The sequence below is a fragment of the Nicotiana sylvestris genome, chromosome 11, assembly GCF_000393655.2.
Source record: "Nicotiana sylvestris chromosome 11, ASM39365v2, whole genome shotgun sequence".
NCBI lineage: Eukaryota > Viridiplantae > Streptophyta > Magnoliopsida > Solanales > Solanaceae > Nicotiana > Nicotiana sylvestris.
The window spans coordinates 147,889,834-147,911,905 of NC_091067.1; the positions used below are offsets into that span (position 1 = coordinate 147,889,834).

Here is a 22,072-nt window from a genome sequence, read left to right on the forward strand (position 1 = left end):
TTTGGTCCTTGGCGTTGTAATCACAATAGAATAGCATTGGCACGTCCATGGCTCTTGGTGAGACTGTAGACAATTTGGAAGGAATTCCTCGATATTGGAACAAGATTCAGCCCGAAAGAGTTGCTGGAGATGTCAAAAATTCTTATTCCTTTCTTCTTGCCTGTAGGGAGCTCAAAATATGAAATGAATGCTCCGAAAAGAATATGCCTTATCAACACAAATTCATTGGGAATTTCTGGATGTTAATGTAACTAAGAGTCGAGAATTATAGACCTTCAATGTAAGACTCTTTGAAGAGGATTATTCCTTCCAGTAGTTATGCACTTAAGTTCTATAACTGCATTTTATTGTTGGGAAAGTTACTATTATCGTCACTGAACAAAAAACAAATACACAAATAACTTTTCCCACAAAATTCATAGTAGTAACAGTTAAGTTCAATAATGGTAAATGATATGTATGTTTTTTTTCGTTTGCCTTCAAAATTCTGTTGTTGTGTATCACCAGAAAGAGTGCAGAAGCAACAAGCACTTACTTTCTTTAAGACTCTAACTTTCACAGTAGCTAAGAATTATATTAGTTTTTCTGTTAGTGAGCTATAGAAAGAAGGAGCAAAGGCGTGATTTTCCCTTGATTACTGTCAAGACAGAGAAGATAACCGCATAACCTAGAAAATACAACTCCATAAGAGCAAGAAAGTATGGGGATAGAAAGAATCACATGATTCCCTATCGTAATAGAAGCAACAATAGGATAGGAGTGCACAAGTTCGCAGTTGTCCACCAAATGACATGAGTACTTGTATTCCAAATCTTGAGTGCATTCTAGTGGAGATCATCTCTTCTCCGGCAGTGCAAAAATTCTAGAATGGAGTAAGACAATGTCCAAGTCACGCAACAGATTGCAAAGAACAAGCTTCAAATCTGGTTAGTAACCTTACAGTGCAAAATTAGGTGGTAAACATCTTCATGATTCCCTTCGCAAGGGGGACATTTGTTATAGAGTTGCAAACTTCCTTATCCAATAGCGATGAGAAATAAGCTCCTTGTATGTTTTATTATACCAAATCTTTCCCCGATGCCAAAAATTAGAGGTGGCAAACGGGCTGGTCGGGTCGGATATGGACTGGTCAAAAACGAGTAATGCAGAAACAGATAAATTTTCCGACCCGATCCATATTTAATTCGCACAAAATATGGGTTAACCAATGGATAATAAGGATATCCATATTACCCATGGTATCTTGAATGTGATCACTTTTGGTAAACTTACTAGTCTCTCAAACTTAAGGAACCCTCAATTAAAGTTAAACTCATTAGTTATCCATTGGTTATTCATTTTCTTAGTGGATAATATAATTTTTGTTCATATTTGACCCGTTTTTAGAAAGTTCATTATCCAACTCATTTTTGATGAATAATTATTTTCTTTTATCCATTTTGCCACCATTGCCAAAAATTATCATGAGACTTTGGTGTACTACAGTACTAAGACTAGATAGTTAATTAAGCCTCTTAATTTGTACTTTGTTGTACGAGGAGGAAAATGCACTCTTGAGGAGGTCTGCAACTCTATAACAAATGTCCTAGTTTTCCCCTTGTTAAACTTCTGGTGCCAATTCATGAAAAGTCTTTGAGTGTGATACTTAAGGTTTTAGTGTTAATACAGCAGTGCCAGAAAAATCTTGCCCCTTAAAGGCTTAAACGCATCATTATCAGGCTTTGTTCTCAAACAAAAAAATGAATTACTTGAATTCAAGTCCAACCACAGTTAATATACGTTTTAAGTTTGTAATTTCATAAGCCCCAACAAGAATAAAGTTGAATTTAAAAGCATAAGTAAACAAATGGAGTACCATTTTTTAATTGTAAGACAGATTAAACTAACAAGCGACACCAATGGCCAATATCTTTCACTTGAAGAGTGAGAACTTACCAATATGCAGGGAATTAGTTATCCAACCTTCTATATTGGATAATTAACTTCACCATTTTAGTATAAAAGTTATTTCAATACTAGTTAATATTTCAAACCAAACATGGTATAAAGTTAATCCCAAACTTTATCCAAGAATTATTATTCTTATTTCATGTACCAAACAACCCCTTAGGCATTGAATAAGAATAAAGAAAAATATTCACCATTTTAAGCAACAGAACACCAACAAACAAACACACAAAAATGAAGCAAGGAGGAAAAAAATTGTAAAATCGAAACAAGGGGTTTCATTGATTGATAATAGAAAACAACCTGATAATAGAAAACAACCTAGTAAGGTCTAACAGTTCCAAGTTCCAATTAATTCCCTTTTGTCATCCCCGAAGAACGATCGAACACATTCTAACAGCACAGATACATACAGTAAATATCCAAATAAAGATAGAAAAACAAAAGGCTATTACAACCACTAAATCTAAGCCTTCTTAGGAGATTTGGTAGCTTTGGAAGGAGATTTAGGTTCTTTGCCAGCCTTATCACCTCCAGTCTTCTTAGGCAACAAAATTGGGTTAATGTTGGGAAGAACACCACCATGTGCAATTGTCACGCCAGCAAGCAACTTCCCTAACTCTTCATCATTCCTCACAGCTAAAAGCACATGCCTTGGGATAATCCTGTTCTTCTTGTTGTCACGTGCCGCATTTCCAGCCAACTCCAACACCTATAACCGCAAGAAAGAAAAATCAGAGACATGAACTATACAACAGCAATGCAAATTCAACCCTATATCAACATTTCAACATATTCTACAATAATCTGAATCCAATAAAACCCTAAATCCTAATTGAACTCTAAAATAGCAAATGTACTACGGTAAAAATTGAAAACAATAGAGGGATTAAGGAAGTTTACTTCAGCAGCCAGATATTCGAGAACAGCAGCCAAGTAAACGGGAGCACCAGTACCAACACGTTGAGCGTAACGGCCTTTTTTCAGGTACCGACCGATTCTACCGACCGGGAACTGAAGACCGGCTCTCACGGACCGGGTAACCGGCTTCTTCTTTGGACCGCCGCCTCTTCTTCCGGCTGCACCTTTCTTCGCTTTGCCGCTAGTATCCATTTGAAGATAGAAGAATTTAGAGCAGGATGATGAATGATTTGAAGGAAAAAATTGGTTGTCGGAGCGAGAGATGTGGAATGGGTCTGAATTGCACATGGTTTTTATAGAGATGTTTGGTTGTCTTTTGGTTTTTCGGATGGTTGTTGTGGCCGTTGGATTGACATTTGATCTACGGTAGAGATTGTAGCTGCCTCGATCCGTGTCATTTTGAATGGACCAATAGGAAGCGGAGTATGAATTTGAATTTTTTGAGATGTGTCATTTACGAGTAAAAGGCCCTTCTCCCGCTTGAAAACAAAACAAATACTACTAGTACTAATTCACTTCGATCTGTCAACATGGCCGTCATGGTAAAGTTGCAACTCATTAATGTGAAATTATAAATCTTAGATAAAATATTTATCTCTAAAATACGGAACAATTTTAAAAAAATTTGCTGAACTTTGAATATTTATAAGTTCAAAATTTAGTAATTGTTCCTAGAGTTTGAAACTATAACCTGAAGCGGTAGCTCTCAATTATTGGAGTATAATGTGAATCCAAAAATCATGAATTATTCTTAGATTTTTCTGGATTTTATAAAATGATCAAATGAGCTAAAACCATGAATACCTTCCTAATTTGTGTTCAATTTTGTTATGTCTCAAAGTAGATTGGGATTGCTAGAATTTTCGGAACATCGTAGTAACTTAAGGAAAGCTTAAACAAGGTATGTAGGCTAAACTTTCTCTCTCGGAAGTGAATTCCATATTGTTTTTGTAAGTTTAAGTATGGTTTGCCTAACAAGATTGTATAGCCTTGAGTCACATTTTATATGAAGGTTAGTATACTAATTGGGTGAGAAGAATTCGATATGTTTAAATGCTCCTAGTTGCTCTTATGTGTACTAAATGCCTTGACTGAATGTGTCTAATTGTTGATAATCTATAAAGATGATTGAAAATGCATTAAACGAATTGGGGAAAATGAATGTGGATAATGTGCTAAGGACTTGAGTTATATTTGTGCCAAGTGATGCCTATGAAATGACAACATGTGAAATAGATTATGAAATGAGCCTCGACTCAACTATTTTAAAATTATTCCGAAAACATAATTGCCTAAAAGCTTTTGGTACTCAATTTCATGCCAATAAGTTGTTGTTTAAACTAATGTCTTGTCTTATAATGCATTCACTGTGATTCGAGTTCTTACTTACTCCGATTTTGAAACTGTACATTGTTGTGATTGGGAAAGAGTAATTCAAGAATAATTGGTGTATTGCTTGTTTATGGTTTTGATGTATGTATTTATTGCTGGTTGGTATGCCCCAGTCTTTGGGAAGGAAACCTTTTGTGTTTAAAGTTTCCATTGCTAATGAACTCGAGGTATATGATTTCTGAAATACTTTGTACATTGGCAATTGGTGATGATCCTTGAAATTAAAATAAGTGAAAGTATGGAATATATAATGCAGCCAACGTGCCATGAATAATGAATCTTGTGAATGGCCCAAAGAGCCAAGAGAATATTATTAATATGGATGATTGAATATTCTAATAAAGATCTGTACAATATGAAAGATTCCGGGATGAATACATTTCTATATATGTGTTATCTTTGTGGGCAATTAAACTAAAAATATTTTTTGGAGAACCATTAGCAAGGCCGAGGAAGGGTGGGTCATAAAGCCCACACATGAAACTACACGTGTCGGTGTAGGGGTGGAGTGTGATTTGGGATGAAATTGAAATATTGGTAAGATTGTGATTTCCCCCCAGAGTGGGATGAAACTAATACTTGTGAATTGGAAAAGAAAAAGTCAACCCACACGACATATGTGGGAAGGCGGCCTAGTTGATCGGGTGGAGATCAGACTCCATGTTGCGCACATGGTGGTACTACTCTTGTGACAACTTTCTTTCGAATCATAATGTTAAACCACATTGTCCGTGGGGAGATGGCCTAGCCGATCGGGCGTGATCGGACTCCGTGCTAACAAAGACGGTGGTAATATCGATGCTCGTGATCTCCCAACCAAATAAATATATATATATATATATACACAATTTTCTTACTGGAACATCGTTATGTTTCAATTGGTTATTTGGATATTGTTTATTGTGACTTGTTGTTTCAATGTGATGTCTCTGCTTATATGGACATTCTATTTTGATAGAGGACTTTTAGCCTTACATACTTGTGCTATTCGACGGTACTAACGTCCCTTTTGTCGGAGGCGCTGTATCATTTTATGATACAGGTGGTTCCATAGCGAGCGGCGCCGGCCAGTGATAGCGGTATTTTCTTTTGATAAAATGGGATAACATTCCCTCTTTATTCGTGAACTAGGTTGGGTAGAATGAAATCTAACATACTTGCTCAGTCGGGTTTACTCGGTTGAGCGCCGGTCGCGCTCCTCGGATTTTGGGGCGTGACATCTCATGTAGGAAATCACTAATAGAGTACTATGTGTAATGTAATATAACTACATAATTCACATGCCATCAAACTCGATACATTTATGAAATTATTTTCACTTTCTATATGTCATAATATTTTCAATTAAAGCCACAAATTAATATTATTTAAATTTTAGTTTTAAATTATGTTGTCAAAGAATAAAATTTAAAACAATTAATGATAGTTTTATACTGACGAGCGCAAAACACAATACGAAATTGATGCTCGCTAGCCAAAGATAGTATAGTTTAATTATCGTCTCCCCGGGATTGGATCTAAACAATGCTCTAGTAATTCCTTGTTTAACTACTATTAGGGATGATCAAAACATGATTAAAATGATTACGAACTACGATTAACTACTAAAGTAAAGCAATTGACAATTGACTGCAAAGAACTAGAGATTAGCAAAGTGAACGCTCATGTCTGGGTAGGTGCAAGATAGTTATTTGGGATCTAACTCTAGTTTAATTCACTCTAACGTTCTAGTGATTCTCATGATTTCACTCGATGATTAGTTCAAACGTGTAGTCAAGACTCTTCTCTCGATTAATCTTAACTATACGAGTGAACTAATATAAGCACTATAAAAATATGCAAGCATGCGTTAATGGATTAATCTTTAGGAAAACGTCCATCGAATATTCTTCTAACTTGATTTAATCAACAATTCAATAAGCTCTTTCTATTACTTAAGAGAACCACTAAATTAGACCAAATAAAATAATACAAAAATAATCGCCAATACATTCCTCTTTTGATTAAATAAATTGGTGAATAAAGTTGCAACAATTCAAAGCTCCGTAAATAAAATTCAAGCAAAGAATTAGAGTTGAAATTCACAAATATAAATCAAAACACAATATACGTAAAATCCTAAGGGAAACTACTCCATAATCACGGAGGAAGTCATCACAAATATAATTAAAGAGTAAGAAAACATCAATCTAACGTTACAATCCAAACTCTTTATGAATTGATGGAAAGATGATGAAATCATGTGTCTTGTAGCCTCCAAAACTCCCAAAGCTTCCCATCCAAAAGTTCTATAAAATTCATGTTTTTTATGTATTTATACCATATAGGAACGGGCCCAGATAAAACTATCCTTTCCAAACCGAAGTGGGAAAAGTTGGGCGAGGAAAATACACTATCGTGGCGCACCATGCACCATGCACTGCATTAGTGGGAAAATTTAGAGGCCTATATTTTTCACTCTACAAGAATTTTGCACTAGCGCCCCGCTACTCATGGCGCGGCACTGTAGTGCAATTTTCTCGGAGTAATTTTTGTTTTCTCACTTTTTGACATCCAGACTTGATATTCGACTCCCGAACGTGATCCCGACTTTATTTCTTTGGCCTTACTCGGACTTCAAAGATACAACTTGTTCAATTAGCTCTAAACTATCTTAATAGCTCGGAATCATTTCATGCAAGGCATAAAACACGTAATAAGCGCAAATCACCATTATTTAAGCCCAACCACAAGTAGCATACAGTGATTAGAGTACAAATTATGACTAAACTACGGGTTTCTAGCCTACCATCATATACACAAGTGAGGTTCATGAAAATCATGTATAGTCCATTGTTCATTTAATAACTAAGCGCTTTGCGATGAGGTGCGGATTAAAGAAAAAAACTATAAACTTCCAGACTGACAAGCTTCCAAATAAGTGATAAATATAACACCTTAGATAATTTTTACATTGGAAAGATAGAGAAACATGAAGTGTTATATAAAGTAATGCGCAAGTTCACATGGTAAATATTTTTTGGCTCAATGTAGCTAGCACACAGTGATTGATGCAAAATTTGAAGTTTATAGGTTCCTACGATAGTATCAAGTATATATGTACATACAAGGATAATCATTTCAGTCCTGGAAGAAGTGTCAACCATTCTCAAGAATCAAAAAGACTGAGTTAGCGCCATGAGTCACTGAAATAACGACATTAGTGCTAGTGAATCTTTAAAGTAGATTAGTTCGACCAGCAAAACCCATCTCCGCAACATTGGAATCAATATGTTGCTTGGAATAGTTGCATGAGTGGGCACACTTTTACTGTGCTTGGATTGGCATGGGTGTCCCCCTTTGCAGATTGAGGCTCGGCCTTTGACTCCGCTTGCCTCTACTTTTAATATATATATATATATATATATATATATATATATATATATAGGTAAAAACTACTCACTATTGAAAACTCACATCTTAACCTTTAGATCTGTCACTGCTAGCCCAATGAACAAATTCATGAGATCTGTTAGTGTAACGACCGGCCAGTCATTTTAAGTATTACAACACCGATTTCCCATTTACTGAATATTTTATGCTCAGTTGTAATTATGTGACTTTCCAGGGAGATTTCAGAATGAATTGGAACATTTAATTCCAAGATTTAAAGCTTAAGTTAAAATAATTGACCGGAAGATGAATTATGTGTAAACGACCCCGAGATGAAATTGGTTTCAATAGTCCCGTATGGTGATTTTGGATTTAGTAATGTGTCGGATATTTATTTGGAAGTCTGTAGTTGATTTTTGGCTTGAAATGACGAAAATTGGAAATTTAAAGTTTGGAAGTTTGACCGGGAGTTGACTTTACTAATAATGAGTCGGAATCCAGTTCTAGAAATTTTCATTGATCTGTTATGTCATTTATGACTTGTGTACAAAATTTGAGGTCAATCGGACTTGATTTGATAGGTTTCGGCATCAAATGTAGAAGCTGGAATTTGTTAGTTTTCGTTAAGCTTGAATTGGAGTGTGATTCATATTTTAAGTGTTGTTTAATATAATTTAAGGCTTAGAATAAGTTTGTATGGTATTTTAGGACTTGTTGATATTTTTTGTTAAAGTTCCGGGGGCCTCGGGTGGATTCTGGATTGTAAACATATAAAAAATTGGACTTAGGCAAAATCTGGAAATTGTTGCCTTCTCGTGCAATCGCACCTGGGGAATTTAGCTCGCAGGTGCTACTTGTAGAAGCGAGATGGGCATCGCAGAAGCGGTCAGACGTGACTGGGTCAGTGGTCGCAGAAGTGGGCAAGTAGTGCATAGACTTGCGAGTGTGCGATCGCATAAGCAGAAATAGAGAGAGCATGCTGCTTCGCTGTAGCAGACAACTTCTTCGCAAAATCGAGTCCGCAAAAGTGCTAGAGTTCACACAAGCGTGGGAAGACCTTGCATCTGTGAGACCGCAAATGCGGCCAAGTGTATCGCATATGTGAAAACACTGGTCTGAGTACAACATAGAGGGGTTCTGAGATTTTCTTATTTTTGGACATTTCAAACACTGTTTTGGGCGATTATTGAGCGAGATTTCACGGGAGTTCTTAAGTTAAGTCACTTGTGATTATTTCTAGTCAATAATATTGAATTATCATCGAATATTCCGACTAGATTACGTATTTTGTAGGTGTAATTCGAGAATTTTGGCCTAGGGATTTGAAAATAAGATTTAAGGATTTGGAGGTCGAGTTGGTGTTGGAATTTGGTAAAATTAGTATGGTTGGACTCGTGGTTGAATGAGCGTTCATATTTTTTAACTTTTGTCGGGTTCTAAGACGTAGGCCCCACTATTGCTTTTTGAGTTGAATTTTAGTTTTTAACTGAAAAATATAGTATTTCACATGGAATTGATTCCTTAATTTATGTTGACTGTATAGAATTAATTTTGACTAGATACGAGGTATTCAGAGGCCAACTCGCGAGGCAAAGACTTATTGGAATAAAGAATTATATGGGTTGAGATAAGTAACACTTCTAAACTTGGTTCTGAGGATATAAATCCCTGAATTACGTGTTATATGATTTGTTTTGAGATGACGCACGTGCTAGGTGATGGGCGTGTGGGCATGTACCATTGAAATTGTGACTTAAGTAATTCTGTGGAGTTGCATAATCAATTAATCATGTATGTTCCACATATCCTCCACGTGTTAGAAAAATTTAGCTGAGATTCGTATTAAAGTTCATATTTAGGATATGTGCCGATATTTTTGGGACCCACAGAGGTCGTATTGTTGTTGAATTATTTGTTTAAACTGTAATTTTATACTCAGTCACATCTATTATTTGCATATCGCATCTCAGTCTCTGTTGCCATTCATTAATACATCAATTCATCATGTCAGATTGATTTTCATGTCATTGAGAGCCCGAGAGACATGAGATTGTGAGTGATATTTATGGGATCGGGTTGCACGCTGCAACATGTTTTATTTATTTATACTTGGATCTGGCTTATTATAGCGCTTGGGCTGAAGGAGTCCCTTCGGAGTCTGCCTCCCCTTCCTATAATGAGCGCAATTGATATTATATTGAGGGATGAATCTTCTCTAGGCATGGATCTTGCCCGAATCATTTACATTTTGGGGTGAATTTTTCCCGGGCATGGATTTTGCCCGAATCAATTACATTTAGGAAGGATTTTCCCTGGCGTGGATCTTGCCTAATTATTTATATTGAGGGATGGATCTTTCCTAGGCTGGATTGGCCTTATACAGTACTGAGTGACTAACTGTCAGTTTATATGTATGTATATATATATATATATATATATATATATATATATATATATATATATATATATATGGGGATGGATCTTCCCTGTGCTGGATTGACCATATACAATACTGAGTGATTGAGTATTCAGTGAGTGTGTCTGCACGAGGCTTCTAGTGTGGTGCATGGCATACATCATGTACATTGGCATGTAGATATAGAGATGTCATATTCCTAATATCATTCAGAATTGATCTATTTTGCTTGTATTGAGTTTAAATATTGAACTTGAAAGCATGCCTACATTTTCGTACTATTATTTTTATACTGGACTATACATGTTGAGCTTGTCACTACTTTCAGCCCAAAGATTAGTCTTGTTATTTATTGAGTACATTAGGTCAGTTGTACTCATATTACACCTTGCACTTCGTGTGCAGATCTAGGTGCTTCCGGATACGTCGACTGTTAGATTTCGGAGTTTCATCTGTTAGAGACTATCGAGGTAGCTGCCTAGCGTCCGCAGACCTTGACTCTCTTTCCTTTCAGTTATTTGTATTGTTCTATATTTCTAGACAGTATTTTTATCAGTCAGACTGTGTTGTTATTTAGATACTTATGTACTCAGTGACACTGAATTTTAAGAGTGTGTTATATAAAGACAATATTTTGTATCAAAAAATTGTGGGATTTTACTCTTCAATTTATTTATTATGGCAAACTTAAAAGAATTTGTGATTTATTAAGGTTTTCAGCTTGCCTAGTATTGAGATAGGCACCATCACGACTAGGGTTGTGCACGGATCGGATCGGATCGGATTTAGCATATTTCGGATTCTAGAAAATGCAATCCGAATCCGATCCGAATTATATCGGATCAGATCGGATTTTAAAGTTTGGATCGGATCAGATATCGGATCGTATTATTATGCCTCAAAGTTAAACTAATATGTATATTTTATTTGTAAAATAGTCAATACATTAAGAAAAATTCATGTTTATGCAATTATGAGAGTACTATGATGCCAATATAGCTAAATTTAGCAATTGTAAAGATAATAACTTGGAGGTTGATGTAAATTAAAGTGTAGTATTTATACATGTCCTAATAATTTCGAATTTCGGATTGGATTGGATTAAAATATACCAATCTGAAATAAACATAATCCGAAATCCGAAATTCAAAATTGAATGGATCGGTTCGGATTTCGGATATCCGATCCGAATGAACAACCCTAATCAAGACATGTGAGATTTTTGATCGTGACAGTTAGGCTAAAGCAGACAATATGTACCATGAGCTTGAGATGTGACAATGCGGTATCAGAGCTAGATTCATGGAATACAATCTAGCGCAAACATCGAGGAGGATGTCGAGTCCTTAACGAGAGGTGTACATGATGCCCATGATAGGTGATCACATACGACAACTCAATGAGATAGATTAGCAAGATTTTAAATAAACAAACTTCAACTAGGGGATGCATATGATGTACCAGGCAAATCTCACGTCGAAAAATAAAGTAAGTGTGTGTGTGTGTATATATATATATATATATATATATATATATATATATATATATATATATATATGCTACAAACAAAATATTGCTTTTTTTTTTTCATCTCTCTTTTGCTTTATGCATATCCCAACTAACCCGAATTCACTCCACCATGCACCCTTCTCTATTTAATTTTTATATCTCTATGCATAAATAAATCAGAGTTGTACAAACCTTTTTTGAAAAAATTAAAACTCAATATAGACAAGTAATTTTGGAATTCCTACCCACATCCGTTGCCTATAACAAACATATTAACTTATCATATGTAAGTGATAAATAAAGTTGAATATAGCAATTTTTTTGTTCTTAATACCCAATTTAACACTCCTACATGTATAGTTTTCCAATGTTGGTCCCCAAAATCTAAAAATTTTATGTTGATACATTGACTTGTACAAAACAAGTGTTTCAAATGTCGGAATTGACAAAATGTGCACAATTCTTGCATATAAGAGAGTGAATGTAAAACAATAATTGATAAAAAAACTAGAAGAGAATAAAAACTTAACAAAGTTTGAACTTCAAAAATATTGGAAGAAGAAAAATCGAGAACGAAAAATAAAAAGCTTCTTTTATATAAGAGATGACTATATGACATATGTTTAATGAGTATGGATTTGATGTGTTCTCCACATTAGGATCGTCTCGATCTAAGCCCATGACACATATTGTCCGTTTTGAGTCTAGGCTCGCACAAATTTATCTTTTTGAGCTACGCCACCTCGAGCCCTGAAAGTGCGCGTACCATGTGAACTTGTGTCATGTCTTATAAAGCTCTTCACTTTCCTCTATTATCCGATGTGGGATTTGCGAAAGTTTCTCGGTTGACAAGCTTCTAGGAAAAGGGTGTATATGTCACCGTAGCAAATCCCGCATTGAAATGGGAGATGAAAGCGAAGAGCTTTATAAGACATGACACAAGTTCAAATGCTACGCGCGCTTTTGGACACGAGGTGACATAACCCAAAAGATAAATCTGTACAGGCCTAGGCCCAAAGTGAATAATATGTGTCATGAGCTTGGGTTGTGACAAAATGGTATAAGAGTCGAATCTCCCTCAGTACGATGGTGGAATAAACCTCAGCAAGGACGCTGAGTTAGGGGAGAGTAGGGGGTTGAATGTGACGCCCGGGCTAATAAGGGCGGGTCAAGCAGGATTGACGTGCTTATAGTCTGGCAAGCTTATGAAGAAGTGGTGCACATGTCACATTAGGCGAATCCCACATCAGAATAATAGAGAAAGTGAAGAGTTTTATAAGAAAAATGACATAAATTTACATGATACGCGCGCTTTTATGGCTCGAGGTAACGTAGCACAAAAAGACAAATCCATACAGGTTGGGTCATGACAAGGACAAATGAGAAAACACAAAGTCAAGTTTAGGTGTCTATTTGAAAACGAGAAGTTTTATTGTGTGCCTCACATAACTAATATTAGTTGTGTGAGGATTTTTTCTTCTCACAAAATTATGGACCCCAATTTTACGTTTATGGGTTCATACAAATTCGAGTCCGTAAAACTATGAGACAAAAAAAATAACTTGTACAACTTACACAAAATAAAATTTTCCATTTGGAAACTGTTGAAATTATAAGACCGATGTTGGACAATCATGCAAGTATGGGTGCCAAATTGAGTACTAAGCGAAAGTTTTGCTAACAAAAGGGAGGGTGCACGTTAGGCATTAGATTCTTGCTACGTGGCAACATGTAACTGGCGAACAACCTCCTTTTGAAGTATATGAGTGCCATCATTATATGCAAAAGCGGAGGGTGCGGTGGGACATGTGGTAGGGGGTGGGTGGTAGTCACCGAATACCGAGGGAATTCTGAATTCCCAGACATTTTGCTTTGTTATCTTTGGAACAAGTCTTTTCTAGTCTCCATTTTCTCTCTCTACATATACACATTCTCTTTCTACATATATATATAGGAGTACAAAAATATCTGCACTGTTCCAGATTTTCTCTCTTCAGATCCTTTCAAATTTCTCCGATCATCTCCAGTAGCCATGGTAAGTCATCCTTACATTTCGGCCACGCAATTTTTTCTGTTTTTTTTCTTCTTCTGAACTCTTGCTTTTGTGTTTTCAGTTGTTTTACTTTATGAACTGTGTTTTAAGTTTCTGATGTTGATCTGTTATCTCTTTGCTTTGGAGAAACCCTAGGTTCTGCTTTTTAGTTAATGGATCTGATTTTGCAGTTATTTTGACCTTGATCTATTGGTTACGTCTGAATTGAATCTCTTTACTAGTTCGATCCATGATTTTTCGATGTAGAGGAATTGTTTTCGAAGAAAATCTTAAAGTTTAGAGTTTTTGGATGCTGACGTGATTCGGTTTAAGTTTTTTTTCTATTTAGGAATACATTTGATGCTGTTCAGTTACCTGCATTTACTTTACGTCCTCAAAATTATAGTTATTTTTGCATCTCGTTAATCAGTTATGTTTAACATGGAATTTGGATCATCCCTAAGAGCCCGTTTGGATTGGCTTATTTTAAGTGCCTTTAAGCCAAAATAACTTTTAAGCCATTTTATTTATTCAGGAACTTTACAGGCTGTTCAGTTACTGGCATTTACTTTAGGGTCTTGGAATTTCTTGTTTTTTTTTGTTGCATATCCTCATATGTTATGAGGTACATCGTGGAATTTGGATAATTTTAAGGCAGAAATAAGCTGATTGTAGCTGGAAAACTTGGTCTTCACAAGCATAGCGCATAACTGAGTGGGAATGTTCTGCTGGTGATGCTGCCACAGAGCTAAAAGTTGCTCATGATTATGTGAATGTAGGATCAAAAAGATTTCTTCGTGGAACATGTATTCTCTTTTTTTCCATTTTTGAAAAAATTCTTTTTAAGCAGATGCTTATCAGTAAAAGTTGAAATTTAGCCCTGCTTCGGTTTGTGATACAGTATGCTAATTTTGTTATTGCCTGATAACTTTCAGTATGATGGAATTAGTAATCAGCATTGTGTTGTTAAAATATTCTTCACTTTGGAGCTTGTTGGTCTCTCCTGTTTACCACACCACTCTTCTCCCTTGACCGGATCTACACTAAATCTACAAATGGGACAAAGTGATGGGTTCATTTTTGCAATTAGCTAAAGGTGGGAGGTTAAATGTTGTATGTAAATAGCATGGGCGAATACCAGAGTCGATTATGTTCATGAGTAGAAGAGGTGGGGAACACGTGGACATGCATAGGTTATATGTTGTATGTTAAGTAGCATGGTGAATACAAAAGTTTATTTTCATGAGTAGCAGGTCGGTATCATGTGGACATGCAGTAGGTTGTATGTTCATTTTGAGTGGCTGCTGAAATACTTTGTTCCTCTGGTTTTCGTATTACAATGATTAAAATTTCTGTTATTCGCCTTGGAATTCTGCACAGGCTAATGCGGCATCAGGCATGGCTGTGCATGACGATTGCAAACTGAAGTTTCTGGAATTGAAAGCTAAGAGGACTTATCGCTTCATAGTATTCAAAATTGAGGAGAAGCAAAAGCAGGTCATCGTGGAAAAGCTTGGTGAACCTGCTGAGAGTTATGAGGACTTTGCTGCTAGTCTACCTGCAGATGAGTGTCGATATACAGTGTTTGATTTTGACTTTGTGACAGAGGAGGGTTGCCAGAAGAGCAAGATTTTCTTTATTGCGTGGTATTACCTTTGTTCTTAAATATAATCAGAGTTTGCTTATTATATTGCATGTTTGTGAATGCATTCTCTAACTGTTCATATTTGAGCATGTTTAGGTCCCCTGATACTGCGAAGGTTAGAAGCAAAATGATCTATGCTAGTTCCAAGGATAGATTCAAGAGGGAACTGGATGGAATTCAGGTTGAGCTGCAGGCAACTGACCCAACTGAGATGGGGCTGGATGTTTTCAAAAGCCGCACCACTTAAATAAAATCCTCTAGTACAGCAACGGATGTGCTCTTTGCTTTGCTCAAGAGAATTGTTAATAGTCCGTCGGGACGAGAGGGAAATATGATGTTTGTTATCAAGTTTAACATTGAAGTCGTCTTTAGAAAAATCATGTGGTTTTGTTCTTATTTTCGTGTTTGTCGTGTGAAACTTGTTCTTTGGTTTGGAGCTGGTAACAATTAACAATCCTTGGGTTGTTCTTTGGTTTGTATGTTTCTGTTGATAGCTGACCTGATTGCAACTTCTGTATCTTTGATTTATGGAGATGCTGACCGGCAGCCACTGTGATCATTTATAGTCGTTCATCTTCACATTTGTTTTGTTTTGTCTTGTTGATTTTGATGCTGGCGCCTTGAGTAACTTTTCCAGGTCTTGAGGCTTACTGGAAATATCTTAAATTGAGCTGACATACTATTTGTCCTTGTTCTTTTTGTGATTACAATGGATAAACTGTTTATGTTCTTTAAGTTTTAGCTTCATTTTCTTAATGTTTTATGAAATTACCTTGACATGTTACACGAGAGGTGGGTTATTCATCAATTGACCCGGCAGCCACGAACTATTTGGGAACTGAACATAATTTCTTAACTTGAAGCAAACTGACTTGAAGGCAATGCAAGAGAATGATTCACCTAATATACCACCTAGAATACATGTCATATGGGTTCGATAATTACATGATGACCAACAACTATTTTTTTAGGGTTATTACTTGTTAGGTGCATGACATCAAAATACTTGATACAGAGTTGCCTTCTATTCAATCCAGCATAGACTCCCGTGTAGTTGCAAACAAAAAGCTGAGAATGCCATCAACAGACTTGATGCCTTCCTGCTGCTTGGTAAAGGGAGCTGCAGAGCAAAATAGAAGTAGTTTAAGGCATAGGTGTAGTTAAATGAGAAAGATGTTCCATCACATTGTCATCTGAGTGTAAGTTGACCTGAATAGAATGGAATGAAACCAAAGAATTGCATAGGTCTCAACTTATTTGAAATTGTGAGTTGTTGATTGATTAGAAATCCTTTCTGCCACAACTTGGATCCATCGAGTCAACATGCCGTGTATTGCCATCATTGAGGCAGTAGGTCTCCTTGAGAATATAGCTTTCCCATACAGTACCTTGCGCTACAGCAATTTCAGTAGGAAAGAAGCAATAGAACCTAATGCGAAAAGGTGGGTGGGCATGCAACTGACATCATAAATAGACAGCTCTGGAGCACTCTCTCTAATAAAACAGCAAAAGGATAATTGATTAAGTACTAAGCAGACAAATGATGCAGGTAAAACAAAGAACATCAACACTAAAGAAATGAGCTTAATATTCTTTAGTCTTGGACAAAATGTGTTGGAATGGAATACATTCCATTATAGTCTACCTAAATTGCAAGCAATAAAGGTAGAACTAATGTGCGATCTATGGTAGTAGCACCGTAGCAATGCTACTTGGAGCTTTCATAACAGAATGTGAAATACTGCTACTGTAGAAGCTCCGATTATACACTTGAAACGTAAACCACCTAACAATTTTCAGGTTAAAACTTTAGATAATAGTTCTCATCGTTTTGCCCAAATCTAATGCTTTTATCAGACAATCTGATTAAAAGAAGTGCCTATCAAAGAACCGGAATAAAACCAGTGTCGAATACGTACATGATGTGCTAGGAAAAGAACGATCTTAAAATTCAAAAGGAGAATTAACCATGATTGACGTGCAAAACTGAAATAGGAACAGAAAAACAAAAAAAGGGACACAAAAAAGAACAGAATACTAATTCAATTGAGATGCAGACATGAATGGGTTAGAGAAAGCACACAAGAATGGACTACAGCACTGCACACGAAAAGAAAGAATCCATGCAAGGCAAGCAAAACTAACAAAGGCTGCTGATTCTTACCGAAGTGAGAAACTTCATAGGCAAGAAACAGTTGCTGCAGGAGTCCTATGACATACACCTCTTCTGACATATGACAGTTGTACCATCATTGGTACATGGGTCTGCCAATAACAAAAAACAACAAAAGAAAGTAGGTTAGATAAAGGAAGCACAAACAAAAATGCTTAAGGTACACCACCAATTCGCAAACTCATGATAAGGGGGAAAAGCCTAAAATTTCGTTAGTCCAATCACATCTCATACAAGATATGTGAATGTTATTCTCTTTAATTAGCACAGAACATGTGTGTGTCCTACCTGGACGTGTTTGAATGGTTACCAGATTCAACCAAATTTTACAGCAGTCCAAGCTAAATATAAGGAACAAATGAACAGCCAGTGCTTGCATTTTGCAATAGGTAGCAGGATTCCAATTGGAAAGAAGTAACAGCTTCAGTGATACTGTCACTGGTCTACTAACAGTTTTAACGAACAAATGTTGCTTCTGCGCCTCTATAAGTTAACAGAACGTGTAAACTTCCAAATCAACAACATATTCATGTTGCCCGTGTGAATAAAGTTAGGACAATATGCCCCCAAGGCCTAGCTCAAGTGGCAAAGGGTGGTGGATTTGTGTCTTAGGTCACAGGTTCAAACCCCCACACCATGCAAAGCAAAAGCCTGGTATTTAAGTGGAGAAGGGTAGAGGGGGGGCCTATTATCCACCGAGTTTCGAAGGTTGTGGTTGGTCCAAAGGATCGGCCCCAAACGGATTTCTCGGTCATCAAAAAAAAAAGTTAGGACAATATAAAATTTGAAGTATATTATCAGGTACTAATAGTGAAAATAGTCATGCGAATTATGGTTGTTCCAGAAAATACAAACACGCAGAATCATACATACATTGCCTCTCCTGAAACCATTTACGAACCATTTCAAAAAAAACACATTAAACTAAATTGTAAAAGGTAAATCTTGCAAATTTTTTTGATTTGCACCGGGTGTCCGAGTCTCTTCGAGCCCCGACTAATTCCGGGGGTACACAGGCCTTCGGCAAGGAGTTTCCCGCAAGTGCACCACGGTTAATTCAGGTTTTACCCAGTCCGATGGCCCTCAGAAATTGTTTGCACCCAGTGGGTTTCGAACTTGAGACCTTGAAAGGGAGCAAACCCCAAGGCTCAAGTCAATTGCCACCAGGCCAACCCCTGAGGGTTCAAATTATTTTTGTAACATATCTCCAATTAACTCAAAGATCGTCAGATATATTCCAAACAGTTGGATCTATAAGAGACAAGGGGAAAAAAGTCCAGTTATGACAATCAGCACTGTATGATTTAATATACAGTAAAAAGATAAGAAAAAGTAAGTGGCAAACTACCTCCCTCGAAGTTCTCGAGATGCCCCAACTCTTAGTTCATGATCCTCAGATAAAAAGGTGGGGCCTTGAACCATTCATGGATGCAGCATTTTGGTGTAAAAAATTAGGGTTGACGCTATCACGTCCTGTACACATATTCTGAATTTTGATAGTCACTAGTGAATCATAGTAACTGATTCTTGCAGCGGTGCTATCAGATCGGGGGAACTCATCTTTCAGGTTCCAGGGACTAAAGAAGCATATGTGGCATGAGACACCTTCAGACCACTTCTTATCATCTCATCACGCAATTCAAAAGCTTTCGACATTTCTCCAGCGATGCAGCAACCATAAATCAAAAGGTTATAAGCCACCATATCAGGCTTCAGACCATTAGTCAACATAGATTCCCATAGGCCTGTTGCTCCTGACAGATCACCCCTCCTACAAAATTCATAAATGATCGTTGAGTAACTTATGCAATCTGGGGAAATACCATTATTTTTCATTTCAAGCAAAACATTGATTGCTTCCTGAATTTGGTCCAATCTGCATAAACCCCGTATAATAATATTGTATGTCACGGTATTTGCAAGATATCCTTTAAGCATTGCATCATGAAGCTGTTTAGCTTCTACCATGTACCCTTCACCTGCAAGATGATCGAGGAAACAACTATATGTGAATTGGTTAGGTATCAATCCCTGAGCTAACATTTCTTTGTAAAAACTCTCTGCTTTATCAACTAATCCAGCCTTGCACAAGTTATTTATCATCACAGTGTACGTCACGATATTTGGGATGCATCCTTCACTGACCATTATATCCCAACATCTAAAAGCCTTTTTAAGATCTCCAAATTTGCCATACGCATCGAGCATGCTAGTGTACATTACTTCGTCTGGCTTCAGTCCTCGGTTGTGCATCTCCTTCAAAATCTTAACTAAATAATTCATATCATGATGCTTTAGAGTTCCATAAATAAGTACACCATAGCACACAAGGTCCATGTTAATTCCCTTTTCCGCCATCTCATCTGTAGTGTTTAATGCATCCTTTAGTCTTCCTTCCTCGCAATAACCACGCAAAAGAGCAGAGAAACACATCTCATTCAGATAATGACTTTGTTTTTGAAGGTCATCAACAAACTCTTTTGCTTCAGATACTCGACCTTTTGCACAAAGTCCAGTTATCAGAGGTCTGTATGTGTATGTGTCAGGAACAAGACCCTTCTCCACCATTTCATCAAGCAATTCAAAAGCCCTTGCGGTGTTCCCATCTTTACAATGCCCTTCAATTAATACATTATAAGTGATCTCATTAGGAGTTATATTCATTTTCACCATCTCATCAAACAATTTACTTGCTTCTGTCATCATGCTTGCACGACAAAAACCAGAGATAAGTGCAGTGAAAGTGAAAGTATTAGGTGAGATTCCTTTGCCTGTCATCTCGTGGTAAAGCCTAAAGGCCTTGTGCACTTCTCTTTCCTTGCAGTATCCATCTATCAATGACGTATATGTTACAACAGTTGGGTTCAATCCTTTATCAATCATCTCATTTAAGATAGATTCTGCAGCACTACATTTTCCAGCCTTGCAATGGCCATTAATGAGAGAATTGTAAGGGTATACGGTTAGTTCTACCTCATTATCGAGCATTCTATTGTAGAGACTAAGTGCACCATCCAATTTCCCTCGTTTGCAGAAAAAGTCAATCATGATGGAATAAGTTATACTATTCGGGCACAGCCCTTTATTCTCCATTCTACCAAAAAGCGACTCTGCTTCATCCAGCTTCCCATCTTTACACAACGAATTAAGCAATGCATTATAAACAAATAAATTCGGCATAACTCCAACTTTTTCTACCATATCAACCAATCTATATGCAGCTACACAATCACCCCCTCTCCTCAATCCATCAACAACACTCGACACTACAGCCTCGCGTGGAACCAAACCCAGCCCCAACATCTCATCCACTAAGCTTCGACCAAGCTGAAATTCGCTCACTTTACACAGCCCCAAAATCAAAGAACAATAAGTGATGACATCAGCATTCAACCCTTTACAACCCAACGAATTCTTAATTTCAACGGCCTCCCAAACTCTTCCACCCTTACAAAGCCCATGAATCAATATATTGTACAAGATAATACTCAATTTACTCCCATTTCCCTCAACCCATTTCATCATTCCCTTAGCCTTTTCAAAATCTTTCAACTCACATAAACTCTTAAGCACAGCTGTATAAACATACTCATCAAGCTCAATACCTAAAGTCACTGCTTTATCAAATAACTGCAAAACCAAATCGAACCGTCTAATTCTAATCAACCCATTTAACACAGTGCTTAAAGTCCTTAATTCTGGTACTAATGAATTCTCCATCATAAGCCTAACAATTAAAACAGAATCAATTACTCTCTTATCCTGAACATAACATTGGGTCAACAAATCAAACCCCAAAGAGTGATAAAAATTGAATCTTTTATAAGTATCTAACAAATTACCAAAAACAAAACTTGGGTTTTGTTTTCTTTGCAAAAGGGTTTGTAAAAGTGAAGTGGCAGGCCAATAAAGATTGGACTGAACTAAAGAATGTACTAAAATACAAAAAGATGCATTTGAATGGTGAAAGTTCTTGTGTAGGCCAAGAAAATTGAAGAAGCGTAAAGCCAACCTTGAATCATCAAGGGTAAAAATGAGAATTTGCTCAACGTGATGGGGTTTTAGTTTTGTGGAAATGGAGCTGTTTAATGCTATGTTCCAGCTCCGTTTGCTCCGAACGATTTCGTTTAGAGTTGAAATGAAGTTTTGTTCGTTTTCTTGGTTGTTGGGTGATGTGGATATAGTTCGCCGGAAAATGTGGCCGGAGAGTGGCCTGCTCCGCCGAAGGGAAGGGTTCATTTGGTGGTTTTGGTGAAAGGGTAGGATTCGTCAAGGAGGTGCCGCTTTCTTGGGGATCCAAGTTGATGGAGGCGCTTGAGCCTATTTTGATAATAGTGTAAATTTGAAGGGCAGAAGTGCCAACTTTAAAAGTAGGAAAATACATAGGTTGCTCTTTAAATCTGTCCCCAAAAAACGAGGATTTGACCAAAATCATCCCTCTTGTTTCACTCAAACTTTCACTTCATCCTTTTAATATTTCACTTAACCTACAACATCCTTTAAGTTTCCCAAAGGTTGACCAAAAACATCCCTCTGTTAAATTTGCCGTTTATATTTGACGGATATTGTATTCTCACGTGACTTCTCTTTTTCCCTCCATTTTCTCACAAAATTTTCCCTCTTACCTCCTTTTCACATAACCAAAAGCCACTTTTGGGGGAAAGT

At 36.8% G+C, this 22,072-nt stretch overlaps 3 protein-coding genes across 5 annotated transcripts; 1 reads left to right on the top strand and 2 right to left on the bottom strand.

The window, feature by feature from the left end:
* Window positions 1-2,202: 2,202 nt before the first annotated feature.
* LOC104247388 (histone H2A) lies at window positions 2,203-3,151 on the bottom strand. Its single transcript, XM_009803394.2, has 2 exons — window positions 2,851-3,151; window positions 2,203-2,659 (listed from the first exon to the last, which is right to left on the bottom strand). Exons 1-2 carry the CDS (start codon window positions 3,058-3,060, stop codon window positions 2,414-2,416), a joined length of 456 nt encoding a protein of 151 aa, XP_009801696.1. The 5' UTR covers window positions 3,061-3,151; the 3' UTR covers window positions 2,203-2,413.
* A 10,195-nt stretch (window positions 3,152-13,346) lies between these two features.
* LOC104247389 (actin-depolymerizing factor 2-like) lies at window positions 13,347-15,813 on the top strand. Its single transcript, XM_009803395.2, has 3 exons — window positions 13,347-13,592; window positions 14,970-15,235; window positions 15,331-15,813. The coding sequence occupies exons 1-3, from the start codon at window positions 13,590-13,592 to the stop codon at window positions 15,479-15,481; spliced, it is 420 nt and encodes a 139-aa protein (XP_009801697.1). The 5' UTR covers window positions 13,347-13,589; the 3' UTR covers window positions 15,482-15,813.
* A 249-nt stretch (window positions 15,814-16,062) lies between these two features.
* LOC104247390 (putative pentatricopeptide repeat-containing protein At5g59900) lies at window positions 16,063-21,723 on the bottom strand. 3 transcript variants are annotated; one of them, XM_009803398.2, is made up of 4 exons: window positions 18,756-21,723; window positions 17,399-17,499; window positions 16,444-16,622; window positions 16,063-16,354 (listed from the first exon to the last, which is right to left on the bottom strand). In XM_009803398.2, exon 1 carries the CDS (start codon window positions 21,644-21,646, stop codon window positions 18,971-18,973), a length of 2,676 nt encoding a protein of 891 aa, XP_009801700.1. In that variant the 5' UTR covers window positions 21,647-21,723; the 3' UTR covers window positions 16,063-16,354; window positions 16,444-16,622; window positions 17,399-17,499; window positions 18,756-18,970. The 3 variants fall into 3 exon arrangements, with proteins under 3 accessions (XP_009801700.1, XP_009801699.1, XP_009801698.1); XM_009803397.2 differs by having other exon boundaries at window positions 16,444-16,628; XM_009803396.2 differs by having other exon boundaries at window positions 16,444-16,728.
* Between the last annotated feature and the right edge of the window lie 349 nt (window positions 21,724-22,072).